Source organism: Formica exsecta, unplaced genomic scaffold (genome assembly GCF_003651465.1).
Source record: "Formica exsecta isolate Colony F162 unplaced genomic scaffold, ASM365146v1 scaffold120, whole genome shotgun sequence".
NCBI classification, from domain to species: Eukaryota; Metazoa; Arthropoda; class Insecta; order Hymenoptera; family Formicidae; genus Formica; species Formica exsecta.
In genome coordinates, this window is record NW_021848537.1 from 4,043,785 (window position 1) to 4,066,237 (window position 22,453).

The 22,453-nt window shown below is 37.6% G+C and overlaps 5 protein-coding genes across 9 annotated transcripts in view; 2 read left to right on the forward strand and 3 right to left on the reverse strand.

The window, feature by feature from the left end:
* Window positions 1-5,444, reverse strand: part of LOC115244036 (sodium/hydrogen exchanger 7) — a 12,444-nt gene extending 7,000 nt beyond the window's left edge. Inside the window, exons 1-10 of one of the 4 annotated variants that reach the window (XM_029821423.1) lie at window positions 4,994-5,444; window positions 4,213-4,439; window positions 4,002-4,079; window positions 3,814-3,890; window positions 3,265-3,474; window positions 2,931-3,181; window positions 2,612-2,814; window positions 2,191-2,456; window positions 1,850-1,901; window positions 713-769 (exon numbers count right to left, since the gene is read on the reverse strand). In XM_029821423.1, coding sequence (XP_029677283.1) covers window positions 713-769; window positions 1,850-1,901; window positions 2,191-2,456; window positions 2,612-2,814; window positions 2,931-3,181; window positions 3,265-3,474; window positions 3,814-3,890; window positions 4,002-4,079; window positions 4,213-4,439; window positions 4,994-5,237 — 1,665 coding nt within the window. In that variant the 5' untranslated portion in view covers window positions 5,238-5,444. The remainder of the gene's footprint in view (window positions 1-712; window positions 770-1,849; window positions 1,902-2,190; window positions 2,457-2,611; window positions 2,815-2,930; window positions 3,182-3,264; window positions 3,475-3,813; window positions 3,891-4,001; window positions 4,080-4,212; window positions 4,440-4,993) is intronic. The other 3 variants (XM_029821402.1, XM_029821409.1, XM_029821414.1) reach the window with 3 other exon arrangements.
* A 386-nt stretch (window positions 5,445-5,830) lies between these two features.
* LOC115244064 (transmembrane protein 43 homolog) lies at window positions 5,831-8,254 on the reverse strand. Of its 2 annotated transcripts, XM_029821447.1 has the most exons (7): window positions 8,108-8,241; window positions 7,876-8,020; window positions 7,594-7,773; window positions 7,274-7,506; window positions 6,836-7,136; window positions 6,323-6,528; window positions 5,832-6,196 (listed from the first exon to the last, which is right to left on the reverse strand). In XM_029821447.1, the coding sequence occupies exons 2-7, from the start codon at window positions 7,888-7,890 to the stop codon at window positions 5,914-5,916; spliced, it is 1,218 nt and encodes a 405-aa protein (XP_029677307.1). In that variant the 5' UTR covers window positions 7,891-8,020; window positions 8,108-8,241; the 3' UTR covers window positions 5,832-5,913. The 2 variants fall into 2 exon arrangements, with proteins under 2 accessions (XP_029677315.1, XP_029677307.1); XM_029821455.1 differs by having other exon boundaries at window positions 5,831-6,196; window positions 7,594-7,797; window positions 7,876-8,254.
* Window positions 8,255-8,272: 18 nt separating this feature from the next.
* LOC115244081 (39S ribosomal protein L23, mitochondrial) lies at window positions 8,273-9,474 on the forward strand. The gene is made up of 3 exons (XM_029821470.1): window positions 8,273-8,414; window positions 8,743-9,022; window positions 9,099-9,474. Exons 1-3 carry the CDS (start codon window positions 8,401-8,403, stop codon window positions 9,246-9,248), a joined length of 444 nt encoding a protein of 147 aa, XP_029677330.1. The 5' UTR covers window positions 8,273-8,400; the 3' UTR covers window positions 9,249-9,474.
* Window positions 9,475-9,483: 9 nt separating this feature from the next.
* On the forward strand, window positions 9,484-14,032 carry LOC115244054 (probable tubulin polyglutamylase TTLL1). Its single transcript, XM_029821434.1, has 9 exons — window positions 9,484-9,931; window positions 10,351-10,482; window positions 10,555-10,620; window positions 10,834-11,012; window positions 11,337-11,523; window positions 11,607-11,808; window positions 12,250-12,480; window positions 12,690-12,799; window positions 12,875-14,032. Exons 2-9 carry the CDS (start codon window positions 10,367-10,369, stop codon window positions 13,011-13,013), a joined length of 1,230 nt encoding a protein of 409 aa, XP_029677294.1. The 5' UTR covers window positions 9,484-9,931; window positions 10,351-10,366; the 3' UTR covers window positions 13,014-14,032.
* Window positions 13,198-22,219, reverse strand: LOC115244030 (low-density lipoprotein receptor-related protein 6). Its single transcript, XM_029821390.1, has 11 exons — window positions 21,953-22,219; window positions 21,035-21,796; window positions 20,428-20,822; window positions 19,707-20,341; window positions 19,392-19,559; window positions 18,843-19,127; window positions 17,522-18,758; window positions 16,959-17,412; window positions 16,477-16,765; window positions 16,127-16,359; window positions 13,198-15,807 (listed from the first exon to the last, which is right to left on the reverse strand). Exons 1-11 carry the CDS (start codon window positions 22,029-22,031, stop codon window positions 15,434-15,436), a joined length of 4,911 nt encoding a protein of 1,636 aa, XP_029677250.1. The 5' UTR covers window positions 22,032-22,219; the 3' UTR covers window positions 13,198-15,433.
* Window positions 22,220-22,453: the final 234 nt, after the last annotated feature.

Here is a 22,453-nt window from a genome sequence, read left to right on the forward strand (position 1 = left end):
AAACGATATCGATAATAACTATATATTAATAATATTCTTTTCCTCTTGTATCTGTGTGTGCCGAGTTACCTTATTCTTATTCGTACTATGAGTTATAAAAACACATGCTTTATTTATCTCTCATGATTATGCTGTCCCATACTAATGTCTGTGTAGATACTTGTTAATGAAATGTAAACTCCATGTTCTCCAGCTACTCTTCGACATACAGAATGGATAACAAAAACCATACTGAAAAAAAAAAAAAACAACCAAAGAGATACGTGCAATCGATGAGTTCAATTAATGAAATAAAGCTGCAGCTTTCATATACATTGGAGAGAATTTATCAAATCATACAATATAAAAAAAGTATCTACGTTCGCATGCTACGGTAATAAAATACGTCTAATTCGATTTTTAAAAAATGCTCCTTCCAGCAACACATCTCGTTGTACATGCAATTTTACAAAAAAGAATGTTTTATATCGTGCTATGTGGGTTATATTATATACAGTGAGTTATATATATATGCTTATACATGTGTATATATATATATATCAATACGTCTCATATGCTTGCGTGGATAACGAATCAATCTGCGAGATGTGAGTGCGTCATTGGAAACTTGGAATGCAGAAAAAAAGTCAATTTATCTAAACTCTGAAATCGTTTAACAAAGAGAAAGACGGTGTGTATGTGTGTCAGTCAATCTTTAATTGTGATAACGTACCGGCAGACTTCTTTTCCTACGTACGTCCAGATCACCGTAGCCAACCTCGCCGCCAGACTATCAACATTGATAAATTAAATTGTCTTATAAAAGGCAGAGCGTTCGTTATTAGACGCGAACTATATATTAACAAATCGAGGGTTACAGAGTGACATAATGATCATGCTTGGCGATGCGAATTCGGATGTACAGGATGCAATTTCGGTGAGAGTGCCGTTTTACACGAATTTCCTAATTTTCTTCAATCTGCAGAAAAATGCAATCTTAACGTGAAATCGAACAATTATTTTGCGAAACTCTTGAAGCGTACTTTTAATTGTCAGAAAATGCTTGCTTCATGTAAGATCATTTTTTCACATTTGCAGGATCGAAAAATCGAGCTCACCAATATTGCGCCAATTTCGATAATCAATTCTACACTAATTAATTTTTCGAGTCTACAGGGTACTTCGGTATCATTTTCTAAAGGAACAGTAAAATAATGGGAACATAAAACGAAACTTTTTTAAGTTCTTAGTGCAATTAACGAAGAGATTCAGCTGATTAGTACGCATCCCGACAGTGTCCAGCGATTTGTACATCTAGATAAAAGCGATACTGTGAAAGAAAAGGGACTCTACGCGGAAACGACGAAGTAATTCAGTTTACATGCACAAGTCTACCCAAAGCAGACCTTATACTCGTTAGTTTAAGTACCCGTTTATTCATTAGACATGCAGTTTTTTCCTATATATAATTATTTTTTTATCACGTGTATATTATCGAAAATACGGACGACTAAATAATTATCAATTCAATACTAATCGAGCATAAGAGTATTGCTTCATTCATGCATAATCTTGTTGCATCAAAGTGTTTATCGCAATTATCAGTACAAATTATGTTTAGAGTCATGTATATAGTGCCGAGATTGTACAAACATATGAACATATTAATATATATTTGTTAAATATTATTACTATGTCGCGACGCGCACGTTGCATATACATATATGCATGTATATATATGTGCAGCTAATATATTAATGTATATTGTCTGTGTAGAGATAGCATAAAAACGCAGCTAATTCTGTATTATCTACATAATACTAGTTCGAAGTGGTACGTTTATCGTGGACAAGAATCATATCATACTTACATTACGTGTTCCATTGTGAGAGAGCCCTTCTATTTCTTCATCTACTCCAACTCTACAAATGTAAGAATTTAAACAGCAGTAAAACATGTTGTATAATAAATTTTTATCATTTGAATGGAAATAAGTAACAATGAATTAGATTACTGAAAAAAATTCGTTTTTCGTTTTTTTCTTTCTCTTGTATACTTTTGAGATTGATGAAATTAAAAAAAAAACAAACAAAAAAAAAACAAAAATTCTTCTTGAGCAATCCGATATTCGCAATCGATTGAATAACAATGAAAAATAATAATTGAAATGATAAATTACGAGAGTCACATTTAAGTGATTTATATACTCACGGAATATTGAACCAGCTTAAAAATTGCGTCGTTCCACCACCTTGCAGAATAACCGTCAGTATAACGATCAAACTCGTTGTAGTGAGCATAGCCTGTCTAGCATCTGACACGGTGTTCCTGATGGCGAGGGCGAAACTCATGGCGCCGCGTAATCCCGCGAAGAATAACATGTGCTGATAATTCAACGATATCTTTGGCTTTCGCGCTAGATTCAAGATGAAAGATAACGGATACACGTTAGCCGCACGACCCAATAACGCACACAACTGAAGACAGTACGTCAAGGATATTGATATTTCAAATTCTCATCAATAATGTATCCCGATAATCGAGTATTACATGTCGCAAAATCTTGAAATGAACGAAAAGCTCATCAGGATGTCCAGTGATGCTGATACATCTCGCATATAAATAAGGATACAAATCCCGCAAAGATGAAGCCGGGATCGAAATGGTGCTTCGGGAAGGTGAACATCGAGACGCCGATGTAACTGAATATGAAGTTCTCGGCTAAGAAATTCAGTAGTTCAAACAGCTGTTTCGTGCGCTGGCGCGAATCCGGACTCAGATTGTTGTACGTATAATGAGCCTGGCAAATTCCACAGAATAGAACAGCGACCACGCCTAAAATTTGATAAGAGCATTTGTATTAGACAGAAGATCAGTTTCTAGATAAAGATACTTAACTTTCCGAAAAAGAATTTAAAAAAATAATTAAAATATTAATTAATAAAAATTACCTGTAAGATCGGTAGCTTCAGCGATTAAGAACGTACTATAGGACATTAGGACAAATAACGCCGACTCTAAGAGAGGGAAGTCCCGCACCCTGGTAAACTTTGTCAGTAAGGCGGTAATGCAACCCATGGTAGCACCGATGAACAAAGACAGACTGAATATTCCTACAAAGTCTCCAAACGCCTGGAAGAATGCCACTGTCTCGAAACCGCCTGATCCCGACTGATATCGCTCGGCATAGTTCTGTATCGAGCTAAGGCATCAAGATATGTTTTCAATATTATACACTTGCATTACATCGCTGCTTGTATTAAGGAATATCTTGCACTTGCTCACCCGCTAAGTACAATGGCGACCGCATCGTTCAATACACTTTCACCAAAGACCAGAGCGTACAGATTAACGTCCACGTGTAAGTCATTAAAGATGGATATTATCGTCAAGGGATCCGTGGGAGATATCAGAGCGCCGAAGTATAGAGTGTCGAGAAACGTGAACGACGTGGAGAGATGCGGTATCAGTTGCACGAAGGCGTACATCAGAGCTCTGCAAAGATAATTGTTCGCCTTATCAGAGAATGATTCATGAGCGAATCGTTAAAAGAAAAACACGTTGGTTCTTTTATTCGTAACGAGTGGTGCAAAGAAGAAATAGATAAGCTCAATCAAAATATGACCTATACGCGTTACGATATGCGACAGCTTTTATAAAGACGATATTTCTCTTGTTGCTAAGTGTCCGCTAACGGCTAAGCTTTTTTTCCTAAATATAGAATAAATATAATAATAAATAAAATATAAAATAACTATACAGAAACTGCGCTTTCCCCTAAATATCTACAAAGAGGATAATAAAATAACGACAAAAATTAATTGAAAAGCTTACCCAACAACAAAAGCTGATATAGAGGTTCCTATCAGAGCATACATAAGAATTGCACCCAGATTTCTGAAGAAGTATCTCTGTAAAAATTCATTGTAAGTAAAAATTAAACAGATAAGAACTAGAGAATGTTTTGCACATTTCATTATGCGACTCAATCTCTTGATAAAGAAGCAAAACGATATACTTACCCGCTTCAAACTGTATCCCGCATGGAAAATGATGGGAGGTAGTATAATATTAAAAAATATTTCAGGATCAAAAGTTGCCTGCAATGATAAATGTTACATAATATCGATTGAAAATTATAATAACTTTATTTCGATAACTTGAAAACTAGCAGATAAGAACAGCTATCTTTAGATAAATAATTTGTGTCATTGTCACGAATGACTCATTTACCTTCAGGTCGATTTCATTATCTTCCTTGTAGATTTCGCCACGGAACGAGTATGCAAATGTTTTGTTTTTCACGATACCGCCTCCTTTGTCCTCGGGAAAACGTAGCCACAACGAGTCTGGCGGTACAGACTGATTGTACTTGCTTGTGTTGTCTGGAACCACTGGCATGTGCAGAATAGTACTGCTCGTCGTGAAACCATAGCGTATTATCGCTCCTATGATTAAACCTATAAAAAGCAAATTTCAAAATAAAAATAAATTGCAAAGCAGTTTGCAAATCTTTAATTTAAACAAGTCATTAAAATTAACAGTAAAAACACAACAATTTTACTTAACACTATCAATCTAGCACAGCAACTTTACTTAACACTATTAATCCTTAAATATCCAAGTACTTTAAAGACTATCTTCTAAGAACCTCACTGCTTTATAATTGTTCTATCAGAATTTCAGGACTTTTAAGTATGTAAAAAATACTTTTACATCATTATTCATATCATTAGTGATAATGAATTATATAGTCTAAAGTATTTAATTCCTATAGATTGATTTTTGAGGGAAAAAAATAATTTTAAAGAGAGTTATATATAACGTTTTAGAGAAAGAATGAAAAACCACCATGAAAAAGATAAGATTAAAGACGAAACAAACGTACAAAATTTTACTCGTTCCATGGATGAACAAAATGTTTTAAAGGTATGTGACAAGGGATGTTTGCTGTGTCATTCGCGATTCCTGTGACTAGAAACACGTTGAAAATCGTCGATAGCAGACGACTCACCGTAAATGACAGCCAGACCAGTTTCATGGAGGAACCTGAGGCGGCGGTGCTTGAACATCCATATCGTTAGAACGGTTAAGATCAGTAGAAAAGTATAGAGGAGAAGATTGAGGCTGTCTAGCCGGTGCAACAGCTGCGCCTTGGCATCCAACTCGATGTCCGTCGCCGCGCCGTTGCATAATTCCGTGGGAAAAATACAAAGAACTACAAGGAGCAGCAGACGTACACCGCCATTCGCCGCCATCTTCGCTCTTGACGTTTAGGCGATGTTGATCGCATTCTTTTTTTTACATCGAGCCAAGCTGGCCAACTCGGCAAAAATAAAAAAAAAAAACTATCTAGAGGAAGAAAAACTTGTAACGAATTCGGTTGGTATCATTGGGTGCACTTCCGTTTTTCAAAAGCTATTTTCGAAAGAGTTCAAAGGATCTATATGTCTATATATCTATATGTCTATGCTAATAATAAATTATAATCTGCACAAATATTTTTTATTATATATTATATTGCTTAAGAATGATAGTTGAAATATTCTAGCAGCATATATCTTGCTAGATGGATCAGTAAAAATGTTCTAAAATAGTTCATAATCACATTATGTTTATATATAAATTTTATATATTTTACATAAAATATAATAAATACATAATTTATCATATCTTATTATCATAAATTAGAAATTACGTTTGAAAACAACACTACACAATATATTTAATCAAATTATCGATATAATTTGTACTATACATCTTAATGATGACAATAAATGTTCTAAACGATTGAAAAAAACAAAAATGAATGAAAAATATTGTAAAAACAAAACTAACTTTGTATCGATAATTGCATGTAAAATTGGTATTTATTATTGACATTTAAAACAGAAATACAGGAAGGAGACACATATATACATGTATATATATAATTTATAACCTTCTATAATTATCATGCTGCTGAGACGAAGATCCTGACGTCACTGTCGAATAAATAAATGGCAGAACGGATGCTAACGCTAAACAGAGACCGATTATCGGTCGATACCACACCCAAGCGAAGCCGATCACCAGTAAACTGATGGACATGGAAACTGACATAGTTAAAGACTCGACTGCTATTATTCCACAAAGGAAAGTCGAATTTAATATAATGGTTTTTAGTATATTTGCTAAACATGTTGCGGCCACAAATAGAACCAACCAGCCAAGTCCTCTGTAATAGAAACAATATTATTTGATCATATTGTACAATTAAAAAGATTATATTGTTAATTAATTTAAAAAATGATATGAGTTGATGTAGTGATATTTTTATTTATTTTTATCAAACATATTGTACCTAATGGTCCAGGTTCGCCAGTAATTGTTCACATGCTCTAAATGGAACATCTGATCCACTGACATTTTGTGCTTTCGTTGAAGCAAAATCTCTTCACCATGAGATGCATAATATGGCTTGATAGTATTTTTCTCTAGCAAGCCAACCACTGAGTAAATGTCACCGCTCTTTCCTGCATAAGAGAATTGTATTCTGATATCACCCACCTACAAACGGAGTTTACTGTAATAATAATTTAATTATAAAAAAAGGAAACAACATAAAAATTTTTTAAAGAAATAATACAAATGGAAATGTAGATATTCGAACATGATAAAATGTCAAAAATGTTCTATTAACTGGAAATTAAAATATATATATATATATTCATATCCAATTTTTTTCGAAAGAAATTGTGAATAGATAGAAGTTTTTTTCTGCTTAAAACCTTCACTTATGATTATTTAATTATACATATCTTAGTAATTTTTTCTTATAGTTTTGAGAAAAGAAAACTTCTAATAAATGACATACTTGTGGATTCCATAAATCTGCGCTATGATAATACAGTCCAGAGTGCATCTTAATGTCCTTTCGTTCTGGTCTCTCATCACTCGTAATCTCCACAAAATCATTAAATTTTTTTTTCAATTCCATGCTGAGCGTAAATGCGCCGATCTTCACTTCGTCCGCGATCTGTATCTGACTCTTGATTGGCATTTCCTTTGGATTATCATGGTTGGTACGAATATAGAAATGGTCAGAGTCTACAAGTTTGTCCTTCCATTCTGTTGTATAATAGTAGTGCTTTTCATCCTCTGTTATTCCACCAAAACTAACAATAAAAATCAAAAGATTCAATTTTGAATATGTGTTAATAAACAATATAATGTTTATTTTATGTGCAATAATCCACTGGTAAAATTTTTATTTTTGTATGATATACTGATTGCTGTCTTATATTATTCACACCTTTGTTCCTCCTCGATTTCAATCCACTGATACATCTGAACTCTTCTTTTTAATTTCACGCTGGACATAACAACTCCATAATCTGGCTCGGTTAGTGGTTCAAAAACCATCAAAGGTCCCGATAGATGTACCAAGCGGCCTTCATGCTCAGGTGACAGTACCATTGAATTAGGAAGCACAGCAACATTGCGTAAAGCCTCGTCTAAAGAATGTGCCACTTTCACGGCTCTTCCCTTAAAAAAAAGAAAAAGAAAAAGAAAAACAGGATGCGGAATCGAGTTTTCGAGTAACATTACAGAAGTACTATATCATTCGCAAACCTCATTCCAAAATAGAAGGCACATCCCAGTGGCAAACATGATGGATCCAATTATAGCTGTGAGCCACGATTGTCTAAACTGCTCCGAGATTGTCATTGGTATTTGATTCATGGAGCCAGTCTGTCTTCCTTGATTGTGATTCTGGTGAAGTCTGTCTCCTCTCTGAGGCTGACCATTTTGCTACAAAGCGTACGCTCCGCGAGTCTATCTTGTTCCATTAGTCTCAATATATAATCAATGCAAAGAGTTAATAATATTTTTCGCAAAGAGAATTGTACTCACATTCGCGCGATACATCTCAATACCGATCGTAATCTTGGAGTTGATGATGAGCGTAAAGGATCTTGAAGTATTCGCGCCACAGATTTTACGTATTATACTAGACCACTAACAACATTGCTAAAGGTGATGCAAGGACAACCATTTTCTGGGTGGGTAGAATAATATAGGTTGGGGAAATGTTTAGAATAATACGCTCTATCTAGATTTTGATAAAAATATACTTAATCGATACCTTTGTAATGTATTTATTGCGGATTCTATCATATTTAATGAAAGTATCCAATTTTGTCTTTCAGGCATTTTTAACCGCGAATATACACGTTCATATTACGTTATCAAGAATCGGCATATCGACTGTCATGAAACAGCATCCTAATACGGTCGAATGCTAAAAGATGGCGTTGATGTGACAAGATGGCGTTGATGTGACAAGATGGCCGAAGGTTAAAGCTAGAGCTTGTCGGAGATTTATTCTCTGTTGTTATTTGAATCCACGTTTTATATATCATTGTACAGTAAAAGAAAATGTCAACGCGATGGTAAGTCTCAGTGATATTTAACTGATAATTAAGTGAAAATTCTTGACGAGTCAAACTTTAAAAATGAAAAACTTGTTCGATGAATGACTTAACCAAATTTAACCTAATTTTACATAATTTAATTCTTTATAATACAATATTATACATTTTTATCAGTATTATATATTAAAAGCATATACAAATATTAATTAGTTAATTAGTTATTTATATTATATAAAAATATATTAAAAATATATGAGAGAGAGAGAGAGATTTTATACATAGAATTTTATCATTTATTTTGTAATGATAATTATATGCTTTAAAATTGCTATGCAAATTGATTCAGGTATCCATTGTATCAAAGAGGCAATCCTCAATTAAGAGTATTTTTACCAAACTTCTGGATGAAACTAATTGCGCCTGGAAGCAAGCAGCTTCCAAATGTGGTGCAATTCCATTGCTCGATGGAGATGACTAAATACGACATAAAGAATTACTTGGAAAAGATTTACAATATTGATATTGTTGATGTGAGAACGAGAATAGCAATGGGAAAGACGAAGAAGGATCGGCTGCAGGGCTGCATTATTAAAGAGGATGACAGAAAAATAGCTTATGTTGTACTGGTTAGTTTGCAACTATCTCTTTGCTTTTGCAGAGAAGAATTTTAATAACAATGAAAATTTGATTTGTTTCTTTTAGCCAAAAGACCAATCCTTTGTGTTTCCCGACCTATTCAAGGATAGAAAAAGTGAATTAGATGAGAAAACTATGAATGAATCTAAACAAGATTTGCAGGAATTTGTGAAAGTTAATAAAGCACCTGGATTGCCTGGTTGGTTTAGAATTTAGTGTACATATATATACATATTGCAATATTTAAGGATTTATAACCAATAAACTGTATTTATTAATATTCCTATAACTCTTAATTATTAGAATCTTTAAATTAATGATGATAGATACAATTTTTGCATTACTTCTCGCTCATAGAACCTTGTTAGTGTCAATAATTCTTAATTATTTTTAATGTACTATTAATGATATGTTAGCTAATATAATTTGTTGTTATATTTTTCAAATTTCAATTTTTAATGCACATAATCTGATAAGGCTTTATTCAAATCCGATTCAAATTTCACGTTATAGTTATATCAATTTAACACTGACAACAAAATATATTTAAAAAGTTTGTAAAGCGGCCTCTATATAGATATTTATCAGAATCGATAAGCGACCGTATCGATCAAACAATGCCGCTCGCAATTTTCGAGAATGGCGTTGAACACAACCGCGGAAAGCAAACGAGCTGCGAGCTCGAATGCCTGCGCCGTTTACGGCAGGTAAATGACAGTTGATAGTAATTTAGCCGTTTAATTATGCTGCTCGAAACGATTAAAGGGCCGTAAGATTTGATGATATTCGCCGTTTCGGAGATTCCTTTCGCTATTTTCTAAGCTCGATCTTCGGCACAAGCGCATCCGTGGAGTTCATCCTCACTTGCCTTATCTGGACAAATAATGAAGATTATAATGGTAATGAGTTTATTTTAGTTTTTTCCAAACAATTTATTCCACTTTTTATATTTTATATTCCTTCTCCATCTCTATTACTTACAATCTCTCTATATTTTATCTTATTATCTTATAATCTCCATTATTTTTGCAAACATGAGTTTAAAAAGTTTATATAAACTTATCTTATTTTTAATTTATAAGCATAGTACTGTGTTTTGGAGCTTAAGGGGCTAGTCTATTTACGCGATATAAAAAATTGATGATTTTTAGGAATTTTTTTTTTGAAGGATATTAGAAATTGCTCTTTTTATTGTTTTACATATGTTTTTATTCATATTTAAACGGTACGTCAGTATTTTTAGATCTTGGATATTTAGCTTTTTTAGTTTTGAGCAGAGCAGTTAGAAATATTAACGCTTGCGATCGTACGACGATAGAGTGCCATTCATCGGAATGGATCGGGCGAGGATCACGTTCTGCACGGACGTGGACAAGTCCGTGATCGTGCATAATTTTGAGAAACGCGGCTGGACGCAAGTGGGTCCGGAGGATGATTGGAATTTTTATTGGTGATTATAATAATCGCGATAACGATTTCATTATTCTATATACTTTTATTATTACATGTGGATTCATTGTAGGGCCGTGACGCAATCCTGCAGAAATATCTTCAGCGTCGAAACCGGATACAGGATGGACGACAATCAGTACATAAACTCTTTTCAATTAGAAGTTTTTCTATCAATTTTATATAATTATTACATATTTTGTATTATTATTAATAGAATTGAAAATTTCAATCAAAGAATTTACTTGATCCATATTTTTAAAAAATGGAGATCGCGTGTTGGAAAAAAATATCAAAAGTCTGTTGTATATAACATCTAGTTTTGAAAAAATAAGTTGTTTGATTGTGCCAGAATGATCAATCACTTCCCGAATCATTACGAGTTGACGCGCAAGGATCTGCTGGTGAAGAATATCAAGCGGTATCGAAAGGATTTGGAACGAGAAGGAAATCCTTTGGCAGAGCGCGCGGATGGTCCAGGCAAATACTTGTACCTAGACTTCATACCGGTGACCTTCGTCTTACCTGCAGGTGAACCGACGTTCTTCAGAAATATTAGATATTCGAAATAATAGTTTCGAAATATATTACTTATTAATTAAAAATTATATATTTAGAAACTAGATTGTATAAAAAAAATCGCGTAGAATCTAATTAAAAATTCTACAATTTAGCGAATTTGAAAAAGAATTTTTTTATTTAAAAGATTTAAAATTTTCTAATTTTATTAAGCGGTTTTTCTAAATACAGAAAATTTATTGTTAAATCCTCGTGTCTAATTTTTAATAATTTAACAAATTATGTAATTCGTTTTCTCGCAATTATATACAAAAAAGATATTGTGTTTTTGTGTAGATTATAATATGTTTGTGGAAGAGTATCGCAAATCTCCGCAGAGCACTTGGATCATGAAGCCGTGCGGTAAATCACAAGGCGCCGGAATATTCCTCATTAACAAGCTGAGCAAACTGAAAAAGTGGTCGCGCGAAGCGAAGACCCCGTTCAATCCCAACTTGACAAAGGAGTCATATGTCATTTCTAGGTAATTGATTGCTTAGGTTTCAGTTATATATCTCAACAAGATTTTCAGGCAGTAAGGATGACTAACAGTCTCTTCCACAATAGATACATTGACAATCCGCTGCTGATTGGCAGCAAGAAATTTGATCTCCGATTGTACGTTCTCATTACATCGTTTCGGCCACTCAAAGCGTATCTCTTCAAATTGGGATTCTGTCGTTTCTGCACTGTCAAATATGATACCAGCGTTCAAGAACTCGACAACATGTACGTGCATCTGACGAATGTGTCTGTACAAAAGCATGGCGTATGTATCGTATGCATTTTGTATGCTTATCAAATTGTTCACAATAATAATAGGTATCCCGTTTCCTTGATCCGCATAGAAATTTTGCAGTGCTCATATTGTTTCTTCGAGGATATTTCTGGAAAGCATCTTCATATAAATCTCTTTATATCTCGAGAATCAGATAACATATAAAAAATTTTTGAATCAGAGATATTTTTAGGAGAACTAGATTATCCTGTTAAATTTAATTGTCCTGTAATGGGTTTGTAAAACAGTTTTCCGAATCTACTTTTGGAAAAACCGCTTTTAAGATTTTTTGATAGAAAAGTTTTTCTCTATCGAAGATAGAAAATATTAATTATGTATATAATTTGTGTATTTTATCTATGTGTGTATGTGTGTGTGTGTGTCTGTGTGTACGTGTGTATCCAGGACGATCGTCGAATAAAAAAATTTCAGGACGAGTATAACAGCAAGCACGGTGGAAAGCTGAGCGTGCAGAATCTGCGCTTGTATTTGGAGAGCACACGCGGTAAAGCGGTCACGGAGAAGCTGTTCGCCAACATTTCCTGGTGCATCGTACACTCGTTGAAAGCGGTGGCGCCGGTGATGGCAAATGATCGGCATTGCTTCGAATGTTACGGATACGACATCATTATCGACAACAAATTGAAGCCGTGGCTGATCGAAGTACGTGATTGATCTCCAGCTCAAATTTGTCGCTCTATTTGATTATTATCAACGAAATTATTTATTTTAATTAATTTCGTTATCGTTATACTTTTTTGTCGAGCCTTCTCGATTAATTGTTTAAAATTGTTCAATCTTTGCAAGCAAAAGCTTTGTTACAAACTTGAAAAATTTTGAGCATATTTAAATAGCTAAATTTTCGCTTCTAGGTGAACGCCTCGCCGTCTCTAACGTCCACAACAGTGAACGACAGGATCTTAAAATACAAACTAATCGACAATATCCTATCGGTGGTTTTGCCTCCGGACGGTATGCCCGAGTAAGTTACGAGATATTCATAACGAAAGATCTAAAATATATTTGCCAAATTAAATACGATTGGAACGATGATTAGCGTGAAATGGAACAAATCACCTTCCCCGGAAGCTCTGGGAAACTTCGAACTCCTATTGGACGAAGAATTGGCAGCTCAAGACGAGAGGGAGGGTTCATCAAACAAGTATCGCGGTTCCTCCCTCAACAAATGGAAATAAATATTACCTTAGTATATCATTATTCGCTTCAGATAAATAATTGACGCGTTTAACGATTTATTCGATGTTTTTCTCTTAGTATCTGGCATTAAATAAAGTCATTGCGACAAAATCGCTCGACATCCCCATCGTCTCCATATCGATTGATCGCGTCGAAGGAAGGAAAAGAATTCCGGCGAAGATGTTTTACATTAACAAACAATTTTATTTTAGCTGTACAAATATGTTACACAGACAACGCACGCACGTCTGTTAGCTACGTGAAGATGTAAAAATAATATGGACAGTAAAATTTTTCAGTCTTTCGCGCGTATGTCAAATGAAAGAGTAAGAATAATCATTTATCAGAACGCTTCTGTTCCCCTCAAGGCCATTTCGAAATCGCAATGCGAGGTAAAGGTCCTTGCAGATTTTGTACAAATATGATTACGTATATCATACAGGACTATCGTATGGTTTATGGCACAGTTTCCCGAAAACGACGATTACGCTCAAGGCGCGTATATGCTGAACAAACGAACGACAAATGAGCAAAGCGAATCCGCCTCGCAAATTGAAGCTTCGAGGATGTAGAATTTTTCACCTGCGTAATTGTGTAAAGTTTAGATTCCTCTCTTGTCGCCATAATAAATGCGAACAGAAGTTTGTGAAGCGGTGTCACATACGGAAGCCTTACAGATTTGATCTTTTCTGCATTAGTTTTTTCGTTCACTTGTCGTATATATCGTTTTCTTTACGCCAGGAACAAATGTATATGTATTGACTGACGATACGTCACTTTTTACATATACATTATAAATATTGTACATCAAAAACGCATCGATTATTGCTAAGTTTACAATTAACTTAATAATCTCTGTTTACGTGATGTTTACAGTCTAGTTTATGTGCGTGTGTGACTGTCGCAGACTCTTTGTAAATTCACTCTTTTTTACAAAAAATCTAAAGTTTTTGTAAAACTCTCTATAAAATTTCTATAACCTCTGCAAAGAGACTCGACTTTACAAAAAAAAAAAAAAGCTAAGTCTTTTTGTGAAACGGCTAATTTTACAAAAAGTCTGCAACCTTATATATATATGTGGTATCTCGTCGAGTTCGACAGTAAATGTATTTCACAAGATAACGATGAAAAACAATCGAACAAACGAATGAAATATTAATGCGAAAAATTAACAATATAATAAAATACTATAAAAGGCAAGTATCGTTTTCTTATCGCAGCTATGTACTTGTTGAAAGACCTAGAAATATGATATATAAAACCGTAGGTTTTTTAGAGTATATAAAAAAATAAAAAGTGTTATATATATATATAAATTTAGCAATAAAATATATATGAGACGCAGCCTTTGGTTAACTGGTGTCGATGAAATTGCAGATAACATACAATTAATACAATAATATAATAATAATAATAAGTCAAAATAATATGATATTAATAATACGATATATATCTTGATATCACAATTAAAAAACTGAACTACAGATAAATGCAAAGCGTCCATAGATAAAAAAAAAAAAGAGAGTATCCTCCTCGAGATATACTTATTACTCAATACTTTTCTGATATACTGCCTCAGATCATACTTTGCCTTATGTGATCATATACATTTCTTTTTTACAAATGTGATGCTGCGTGTAATATCTCATATAAAGAAAAAAAATTACGCTTAAAGTATGTATTTACAAAGTACCATGTGAGATAGAACGTTTCTCCCTCTGTACATCGAAAACTATGAAAATGTAAATAGTAGGCACGGATGGTATTATTATTATTAATATATAGGTAACTTACGCAAATAATATTTCCTCTATATATCAGTCTAAAAATCTTGCCTCGTTGCTTTCGAGTTTAAAACATTACAGGCCATTATAATAAATCATGTAATATATATGTATATATGTAATATCAAATTATATATTACATGTTTATATAATAACATTACATATATAACTATAAAATGATTATAATATAAAATATCCTATCTAAGCTACACACGATTATTTCCAAACATATCTCAAGTTAACGTTCAGTCAGTGTATTGCGATATGCGATCTTTCTGGAAAATTTTAATACATATGTCAAACTTTCAGTTGGATATTTAAAGCTTAAAGGAAGATTATTCATTGTCAAAATTTTTTTTACCTATGATAAAGGTTAAAAAATAATACAAATTTTTCCCCGTAAAAAGGATCGTTAACGAGTTCTCTTTCTATCTTACACATTATTGCTATAAGTCTAATTTTATTACAAATAATTTGAATTTTTGATCTCTGCCTAGTCACTCGTATGACTATCTTGGTCGAATTTTTCGCGTGCGATGGTTTAATATCGGTCAATGAATAAATAAAACGAGGGGTAAAAAAAGAAATACTGAAGTCCGTTAAAAATGCTATTTGTCTCTATGTCGAGACTCGTCTCAAGGCACTGGCGATGGCGGCGGCGGTAGCGGACTAAAATACGTGGACGATCTGGAACTGGGAGACGGCGGACAGCTGATCGCCGCGTCGCTGTGATAGACGGAGCGCGGGGTAGGCGGCGGCGGGAATGGCTCGCTTTCATAACGGTAACGCGCCGGGTAATTGCTGTCCGACTCGTCGCAGACATCGGTGCTGCACGGAGTAGGCGGTGGCGGTTGATTGATACTCCTATAGTGTCGATATGGCTTGTATCGCGACGCGTTGCTACTCGAGCAACGTGTTGAGCTAGCGATGGTCGCCGGACTCGGCGGCGGGTTCAGTGTCTCCTGAGGATATCCACCCGCGGAACTTCCCCTGGTGGAGCTAGACGCGCCTGCAATGAGACAAGAATTGCTTATATAGACATAATTCTTATAATAAAATAATAATGGATTGATTGGAAATGTAACTCGGCGTATTTCAAGTATAAAAAAAGCATAAAAAATATATTTACAAAAATAAAAATAAAGCCAATACGGTTAAGAATATATTATTTCTTTAAAAAAAAGAAATAATATTTATTAATTAGTGCGAAAAAAAAGTTTATATAATTTTTGCTTTACAGGTGCTTTAAGACTGAAATATACTTGGATTGGGCAATTCTGCTAAAATTGCACAGTTTTTTCTTCTCAAGAAATTTAAAGATGCATTACCTGTGATATGACTGCGATCGTAGCTAGAGCCAAGACTGCTCCCGTTCAGCATGGACATTCTCACAGTTTCCATCCCAGCTTTGAGACCTCCCCCTGCTCCTACGCCATCTTTCCTGTTATTTTTCTGCGAAGTGAACATTGGCTTCACCGCTCGATTATTGTTTGGTTTCGGTGATAACGGATCTCCCGCCGAATCATGCAATATATCGGGCAGACCTTCGTTTCCGGTAAACCTAAAAAAAATAATGATATAATATAATAATAATAATAATAATAATAATAATAATAATAACAATATATTAACAAATTTAATATATAATGCTAAATAATTTAATGTAATGTTAAATAACCTTCTGCGGCAGTAGTAGTAGCTTAAAACGATCGCGGCGACCACGATCACCACTATCAGAATAACGATGATATAAGTCATTTTGCCGATTCTGAATCCATCTCGACGTGCACCGGCACAAACTGACGATAGCTCGTCGCTACCGTCGGCACAGTCGTCCCAGTTGTCGCACACGGACCTCCCGGCGATACAGACGCCGTTGTGGCATTGAAATTGCCCGGACTCGCAGCAATTCGCCTCATCCGATCCGTCCGGGCATTGCGGCGACCCATCACACACAAAAGATATATCTACGCAAACACAAGATTTATTTCTCGATTTTCATGTGTACCTGAATTAAGGCACTATTTTAAAGGGTTAAAAAGAATCGATTTTTTGAAATTTTCTGAAGATATAATGTTTAAAAAATATGTTTTTCAAATTTCATTGAAAAATTCGCAAAATTAACGGAATTATGACGGCGAAAGACACATGTATATTTACCGATACAGCGGCTCTGACATCTGAACTGTTCGCGGGTGCACGAGAAACATCCCAGCTCGTCGCTGCCGTCCGGACAGTCAGTTTGACCGTCGCACTTCCAAGTGACTGGTATGCAGTCTTTGCCTATGACCGGGCTTGGCGCGGCGCAAGTGAAATGGTCATTTCCGCAAGCAGGGGCCGCACGACATGTGCGACTGTCGTCAGATAGAACCAAGGATCGCGGGCACGAGCAACGCGGCGACACAGAGGCACTGTCGTCGGCGCCGGTAGTGGTGGTGCCGATGCAGAAATGCGAGCAACCGCCGTAGTCGTTGAATGGGCTACACACATGGGTTTCCATGAGCGAGTCCTCGGGCGTGTTAACCGCGATGAGATCCGTGAGCGCGCGGCTTGTCGACATCAGCGCGCTTTGTTTGATACTCGAGCCGGATGTCTTATCGACTCGCTGGACTGCCTGTTACCGATTTATTACGTTAAATAAATGTACAAATTCTGGAGGAAAGAGGGAACAATATCCACAGATACCAATAATAAACGCAAAATAATGAAATATTATCACTTACCTGATCGCGATCGTACCAGTAGAGATGGTCGTAAAGCACAGCTAAATGGATTGGCGAACTCTGTTCAGTGGCAGTGGCCACCAAAATTCTACGATTGCTGCCATTGAAGTCGGCACACTCAATCTGTTTGCCGTAAGCCCAATAGACGACGTTCATCGCGGCGTCGACGGTCAAGCCAGTCGGCTGCTCCGACAGCTCGCCGGCAATCATATGGCGTTCCTTGCCATCCATCTTGCTGCGCATCACTCGCATCCTCTTGCCCACGTCTGTCCAGAAAAGCAATCGTTGCAACGAATGAATCGCGATATTACGTGGTTTCTCGCCATCGCCCTTCACCACGACACCTAAGGCCGAACCGTTGTCCAATCGTGTGACATTGATGGCGTCATTCTCGCTACAGGTCCAGAAGAGCAGTCTACCGAGCGGATCCAGCGCAAGATCGAACGGATGCCCGGCTCCGCCGGTGAACACCACGACCTTGCTACTGTGCTGCTGCTGTGTACGGTTCTCGAGGGCGCGGCGGATCGACATGGTGCGCCCATCGATCCAGTAGACGTGCTGCGTCACCGGGTCAAATTCGATCGCGCGGATGTTCTTCAGGCCTGGCACGCGCAGCACTACGTCCGCGCAATCGTCCGCCTGATTGGGCAGGTAACGCGCGATCGCGTTGCGCAAACTGTAGATCATAAACTGCCGGGGCGCTATGCATGTCCGATTATCCGATGATAATGTGTAGTGCGTAGGACAGGCGCATCTGTGCGCAACAGAGACGCCGCCGTTGTTCGGTCCCGGTAGAGCGATGCAGAGATGGCTGCAATTACCGTTCGTGATCGCGCACGAGTTCCAGCCGGCCTGTCTCGATTCGTGAAACACCTTCAGATCCGTCACTGACTCCAGCTTGTCGTGGAGTTTGGTTCGGTTCGCCCCGGTGAGCTTATCCGCCCGCTCAATATCGTCCGTGTTCCAGTCAGTCCAATAGATATAATTCCGATACTGCGTGATACTGAAGGGATAGCCTATGTCGCGTGAGATAATCACCTCTCTTTTTCGTGTAAGAAGATCGTAACAGTCGATCGCGGGCGTAGAGACATCGGCCCAGTACAGTTTGCGCGCAACGTGATCGAGGGTCAGACCGTTCGCTCGGCCGATGTTTGAGACAGTCACCTGTCGTTGCGTGCCGTCCAATAAAGCTCTCTCTATACTGCCGAAATTACCCCACTCGGCCCAGTACATGTGGCTAGCGATAAGAAAATAAAGATCAAGCTAGACTCTATCGAGTCGTGATAGATATTCAAAGATGATACAGATAATATAGACTCACCCTTTCTCAGGATCTAGAGCTAGAGATTTGGGCTCGATGAGGTTTTGCCACACGAGTACCTTCCTGCTGCCACCTTCCAATCTGATCATCTCTATCCTACGCATGTTGGTATCACTCCAGTAAAGATTGTGCGCGATCCAATCTAACGCGAGACCTTCCGGCGATTCTAGGCCAAGATCGACCACCCTTTCCATGTCCGATCCGTTCATAAAGGCACGTGTAATGGCTTTTATTTTAACATCCGTCCAATAAATACGATTCTCGAGTAAATCAAAGTCCAAGGCGCTAGAGAAAGCAAAACAAGTAATATAAATAACATGTTTGTCTATTAAGAAATGCAGTTAAGATGCAGAAAAACAGCGCATTTTATTATTATATACTAAATGGCGAATATAAAAATCAGTCTTTAAAAAAAACTACAAACGCTTTGAAAAATCTTTCTTTGCAGAAAATGTAGATTTGCTCCTTTTTTTATATAAATAAACATTTTAACACATTTTACATTATTTCATCTAAAAATATTCAATTAAATGTTCCAGATGTACTAACCTGGCTTCTTTGATACCAGTGACAGGTATAATATTATCGTTATTGGTATTCTCGATACTGATTCGGCCGAGGTTCTCTCTCCTAGCATACACCAAAAAGGCTTCCGGCACGATGCACGTACGCTTGTCTTTGGTTAATTCGTAGCCGATCTGGCAGGCGCAAACATATCTGTAAGTTTAAAATTTTATGTTACAATTTCTAAATATAAAATTCACGATACGCAAACTAAACATTTTATTCATCATACACATATATATGCATGGAGGAAGATCTTGCCAAGAATTTTTCATACGGTTCTGACAATATCCATCGTACCTGTTGTGAGGCTTGTTAAGACAAAGATGGCTGCAACCGCCGTTGTCGCGAGCGCACGGCGACTTGCTGGTACTTAGTCGGCCGAGATGTATGGCCTTCAGTCCCATGACGTTAGGCACCTGGTCGACGATGACTTCCCGATCACCGCCGGTGAGTTTATGCGCCCGATCAATGCTACGTCGCTGCCAATCAGTCCAATACAGATAATCGCCCAGCAGACTCAGACCGAACAAGTGCGGCAGATTGTCGGTGATAATCTCGCGCCGATCAGTACCGTCCATATTGGACATCTCGATCTTATCGGTCTTGGCGTCGCACCAGTAGATCTTTTCACGCTCGAGGTCCAACGCGATGCCGTTCGGCCAGACGATGTCCTTAGTGATGATCGCTACTCGCCCGGTACCGTCAAGATGGCTACGCTCGATCTTGGGCCGCTTCTCGTTCCAATCAGTCCAGAACATCAAGCCGTGCTCGGGCGCGACTGCGATCGCCCGCGGCTCGATGAGATCTTCGTTTACCAACACACGCCGATAGGTGCCGTTCAATCGTGCCACCTCGATCCGATCTGTTCCGGTGTCGGTCCAATACAGATTGCGGGCGATCCAGTCTATCGCGACTCCGTCCGGATTCACCACCTGTAGGAACCGTAAAAAGATAGCTGTGAAGACAGAATATGAGATGTAAAAAAAACTATTATTTTCAAAAAGAAGAATATTCAAACCTCCGCGACGATTACGTCTTCCTGACCCGATCCGTCCAAATAGGCGCGTCTGATGGCGCAAGCTTGCTCGTCGGTCCAATACAGCATTTTGTCCACCGAATCGAAGTCGATCGCGATCGCATGCTTGATGCCAGTGAGCGGCAAGACAAAGTTGGTGTAATCGGGCGAATCCAGGGATATTCGACAGATCTCGTTTCGCTGAACGATCAGCAGCAGCTCTTGCGGTCCCTTGGCGCACGTGTAACGGTCCAGCAACTTGACGCCCGTAGGACAAGCACAACTGTAACCGCGCTCTCCCATGCTTAGTAAACACAGATGGGAACAATTGCCGTTGTTCACCCTGCAGGGATTATCACCGTAGGGCTGTCTTCTCGCGTCCCAGACTTCAATATCTCCTAAACAGCAAAGTAAGAATTTATTAATATATATGAAAAATCGCAACAAACACGGAAAAGATATATTTACTATATACAGTCTACTGATACAAATATTAAAAACGTTATCCTTGATTCAAAAATATGCTAAGCATAATTTTAAAAGACAAATATAATGTGTCAGTAAGAATTTTAGTAAATACTTTCTCTCAAGATATTACATATAAGTGTACCAGGTATATATTCGCCGTGAAATAACTCCCGCGGATGTGATTGCGATTGGCGCATGTCGAACGTGTGGATACACCAAGTTTTCCAATCGGTCCAGTAAAGCCGATTTTCGAAAAAGGTGATGGCGAACGGGTATTCCAGACCATGGCCAATTATCGTGCGTCTACTGCGACCGTGGTAATCCATCACGGCGATGAACGACAATCTACCGTCCGCCCAATAGATGAGTTCGCTTTCGTAATCCACCGTTAGGCCGTTCGGCCAGAATATGTTCTCGGACACGATTACCTCGCGCGTACTTGGATCACCATCCATGCTGGCGCGCTCGATTTTAGGTATGTCGCCCCAATCGGTCCAAAAGAGGAGATTCCGCATCGGCGCCAGGGCGATCGCGCGCGGCTGATAAATGTCCGTCCAGAAGAGCACCTTCCTGTGATGACCATCGATACTTGTCACCTCGATCCGATTCTTCTCGCCGTCCGTCCAATACAGCTTGCCTGTATACCAGTCACAGGCAAGACCATCGGGCGATATCAAACTGGAGTTCACCACAGTTATTTTCTCGCCTGTATACGTGCCATTGAAGAATGAACATTGTATCATCTCCAGGCCACTATCTGACCAGCAGATCAGCTCGCGCTCATAATAAAAATCAAGTGCTGCGCCTTCCGACAGATCTTTGACAACAACACTGACTTTGTTGTTGCGAGACACATTGGCCATTCTAATATCCTTATGTGTGGCAAAGATAACCATAGGCGAGTCTGAAAATAATAACAACAATAATAGTTTTGTTAAAAATATAAAAAAAATATTAGAAATATAAAAAAATATTTTTAAAAATGTTGAGTTTAAAAAAAGAAGAAGAAAGAGACAAGAACTGATAGACTAATACGTACGCAACAACAGATTACACTTACCATGGCTAGAAGACGTGTCGCACCATGAAATGCAAACGACAACAAACAAACCACTCCACCAGATCATGGTATAGGCCATTTTAAGTGCATAGTTCACGTATCCTCCCGAAATATCGGTACTCAAAAGTTGGCACGGTCGCAACCACGTATCATCTCGTCGTCGTCGTCGTCGCGTGGAAGACAGAAGCGTCTCGAAATAGCGCTACGTCCACCTTCGTCGCGTCCTCTCCGGCCATTCACGCGCGACGAAAAACCAAACAATCGCACACCATCGCCATATATCGTACGACGCGTTTTCGAACCATCGAACACATTACGAACACAGATGGTAGAGTCGATGGTCGATGTCGATATCCTGGTAACATTGATTAATCGGGCATACCGATTGGCTATCGAATAGAGAAATTGTAGGATCCCAAAAATCTCAACCTCGGCAACTTCACTCCGCTCACGCGAGATTTACAATGAACCAGCTGCTAGTTGTCGTTATCGCGGATTATC

Bases quoted from the DNA above. Each gene is read 5' to 3' on its own strand.
- LOC115244064 (XM_029821447.1), bottom strand. The intron at 7,137-7,273 runs GTGTGAATAATA...TTTTATTGTTAG, and splicing joins GAAATCGAGGAGGAACAAAG to TTTTGGTGGAATAACAGAGG. The intron at 6,197-6,322 runs GTACAATATGTT...TTTCTATTACAG, and splicing joins TGGCGAACCTGGACCATTAG to AGGACTTGGCTGGTTGGTTC.
- LOC115244081 (XM_029821470.1), top strand. The intron at 9,023-9,098 runs GTTAGTTTGCAA...TGTTTCTTTTAG, and splicing joins AAATAGCTTATGTTGTACTG to CCAAAAGACCAATCCTTTGT.
- LOC115244054 (XM_029821434.1), top strand. From the start codon at position 10,367: ATGGATCGGGCGAGGATCACGTTCTGCACGGACGTGGACAAGTCCGTG. The intron at 10,483-10,554 runs GTGATTATAATA...GATTCATTGTAG, and splicing joins GATGATTGGAATTTTTATTG to GGCCGTGACGCAATCCTGCA. The intron at 12,481-12,689 runs GTACGTGATTGA...TTTCGCTTCTAG, and splicing joins TGAAGCCGTGGCTGATCGAA to GTGAACGCCTCGCCGTCTCT.
- LOC115244030 (XM_029821390.1), bottom strand. From the start codon at position 22,031: ATGGCCTATACCATGATCTGGTGGAGTGGTTTGTTTGTTGTCGTTTGC. The intron at 19,560-19,706 runs GTACGATGGATA...TTAAACTTACAG, and splicing joins CTTAACAAGCCTCACAACAG to ATATGTTTGCGCCTGCCAGA. The intron at 17,413-17,521 runs GTAAGTGATAAT...AATCGGTAACAG, and splicing joins ACTGGTACGATCGCGATCAG to GCAGTCCAGCGAGTCGATAA.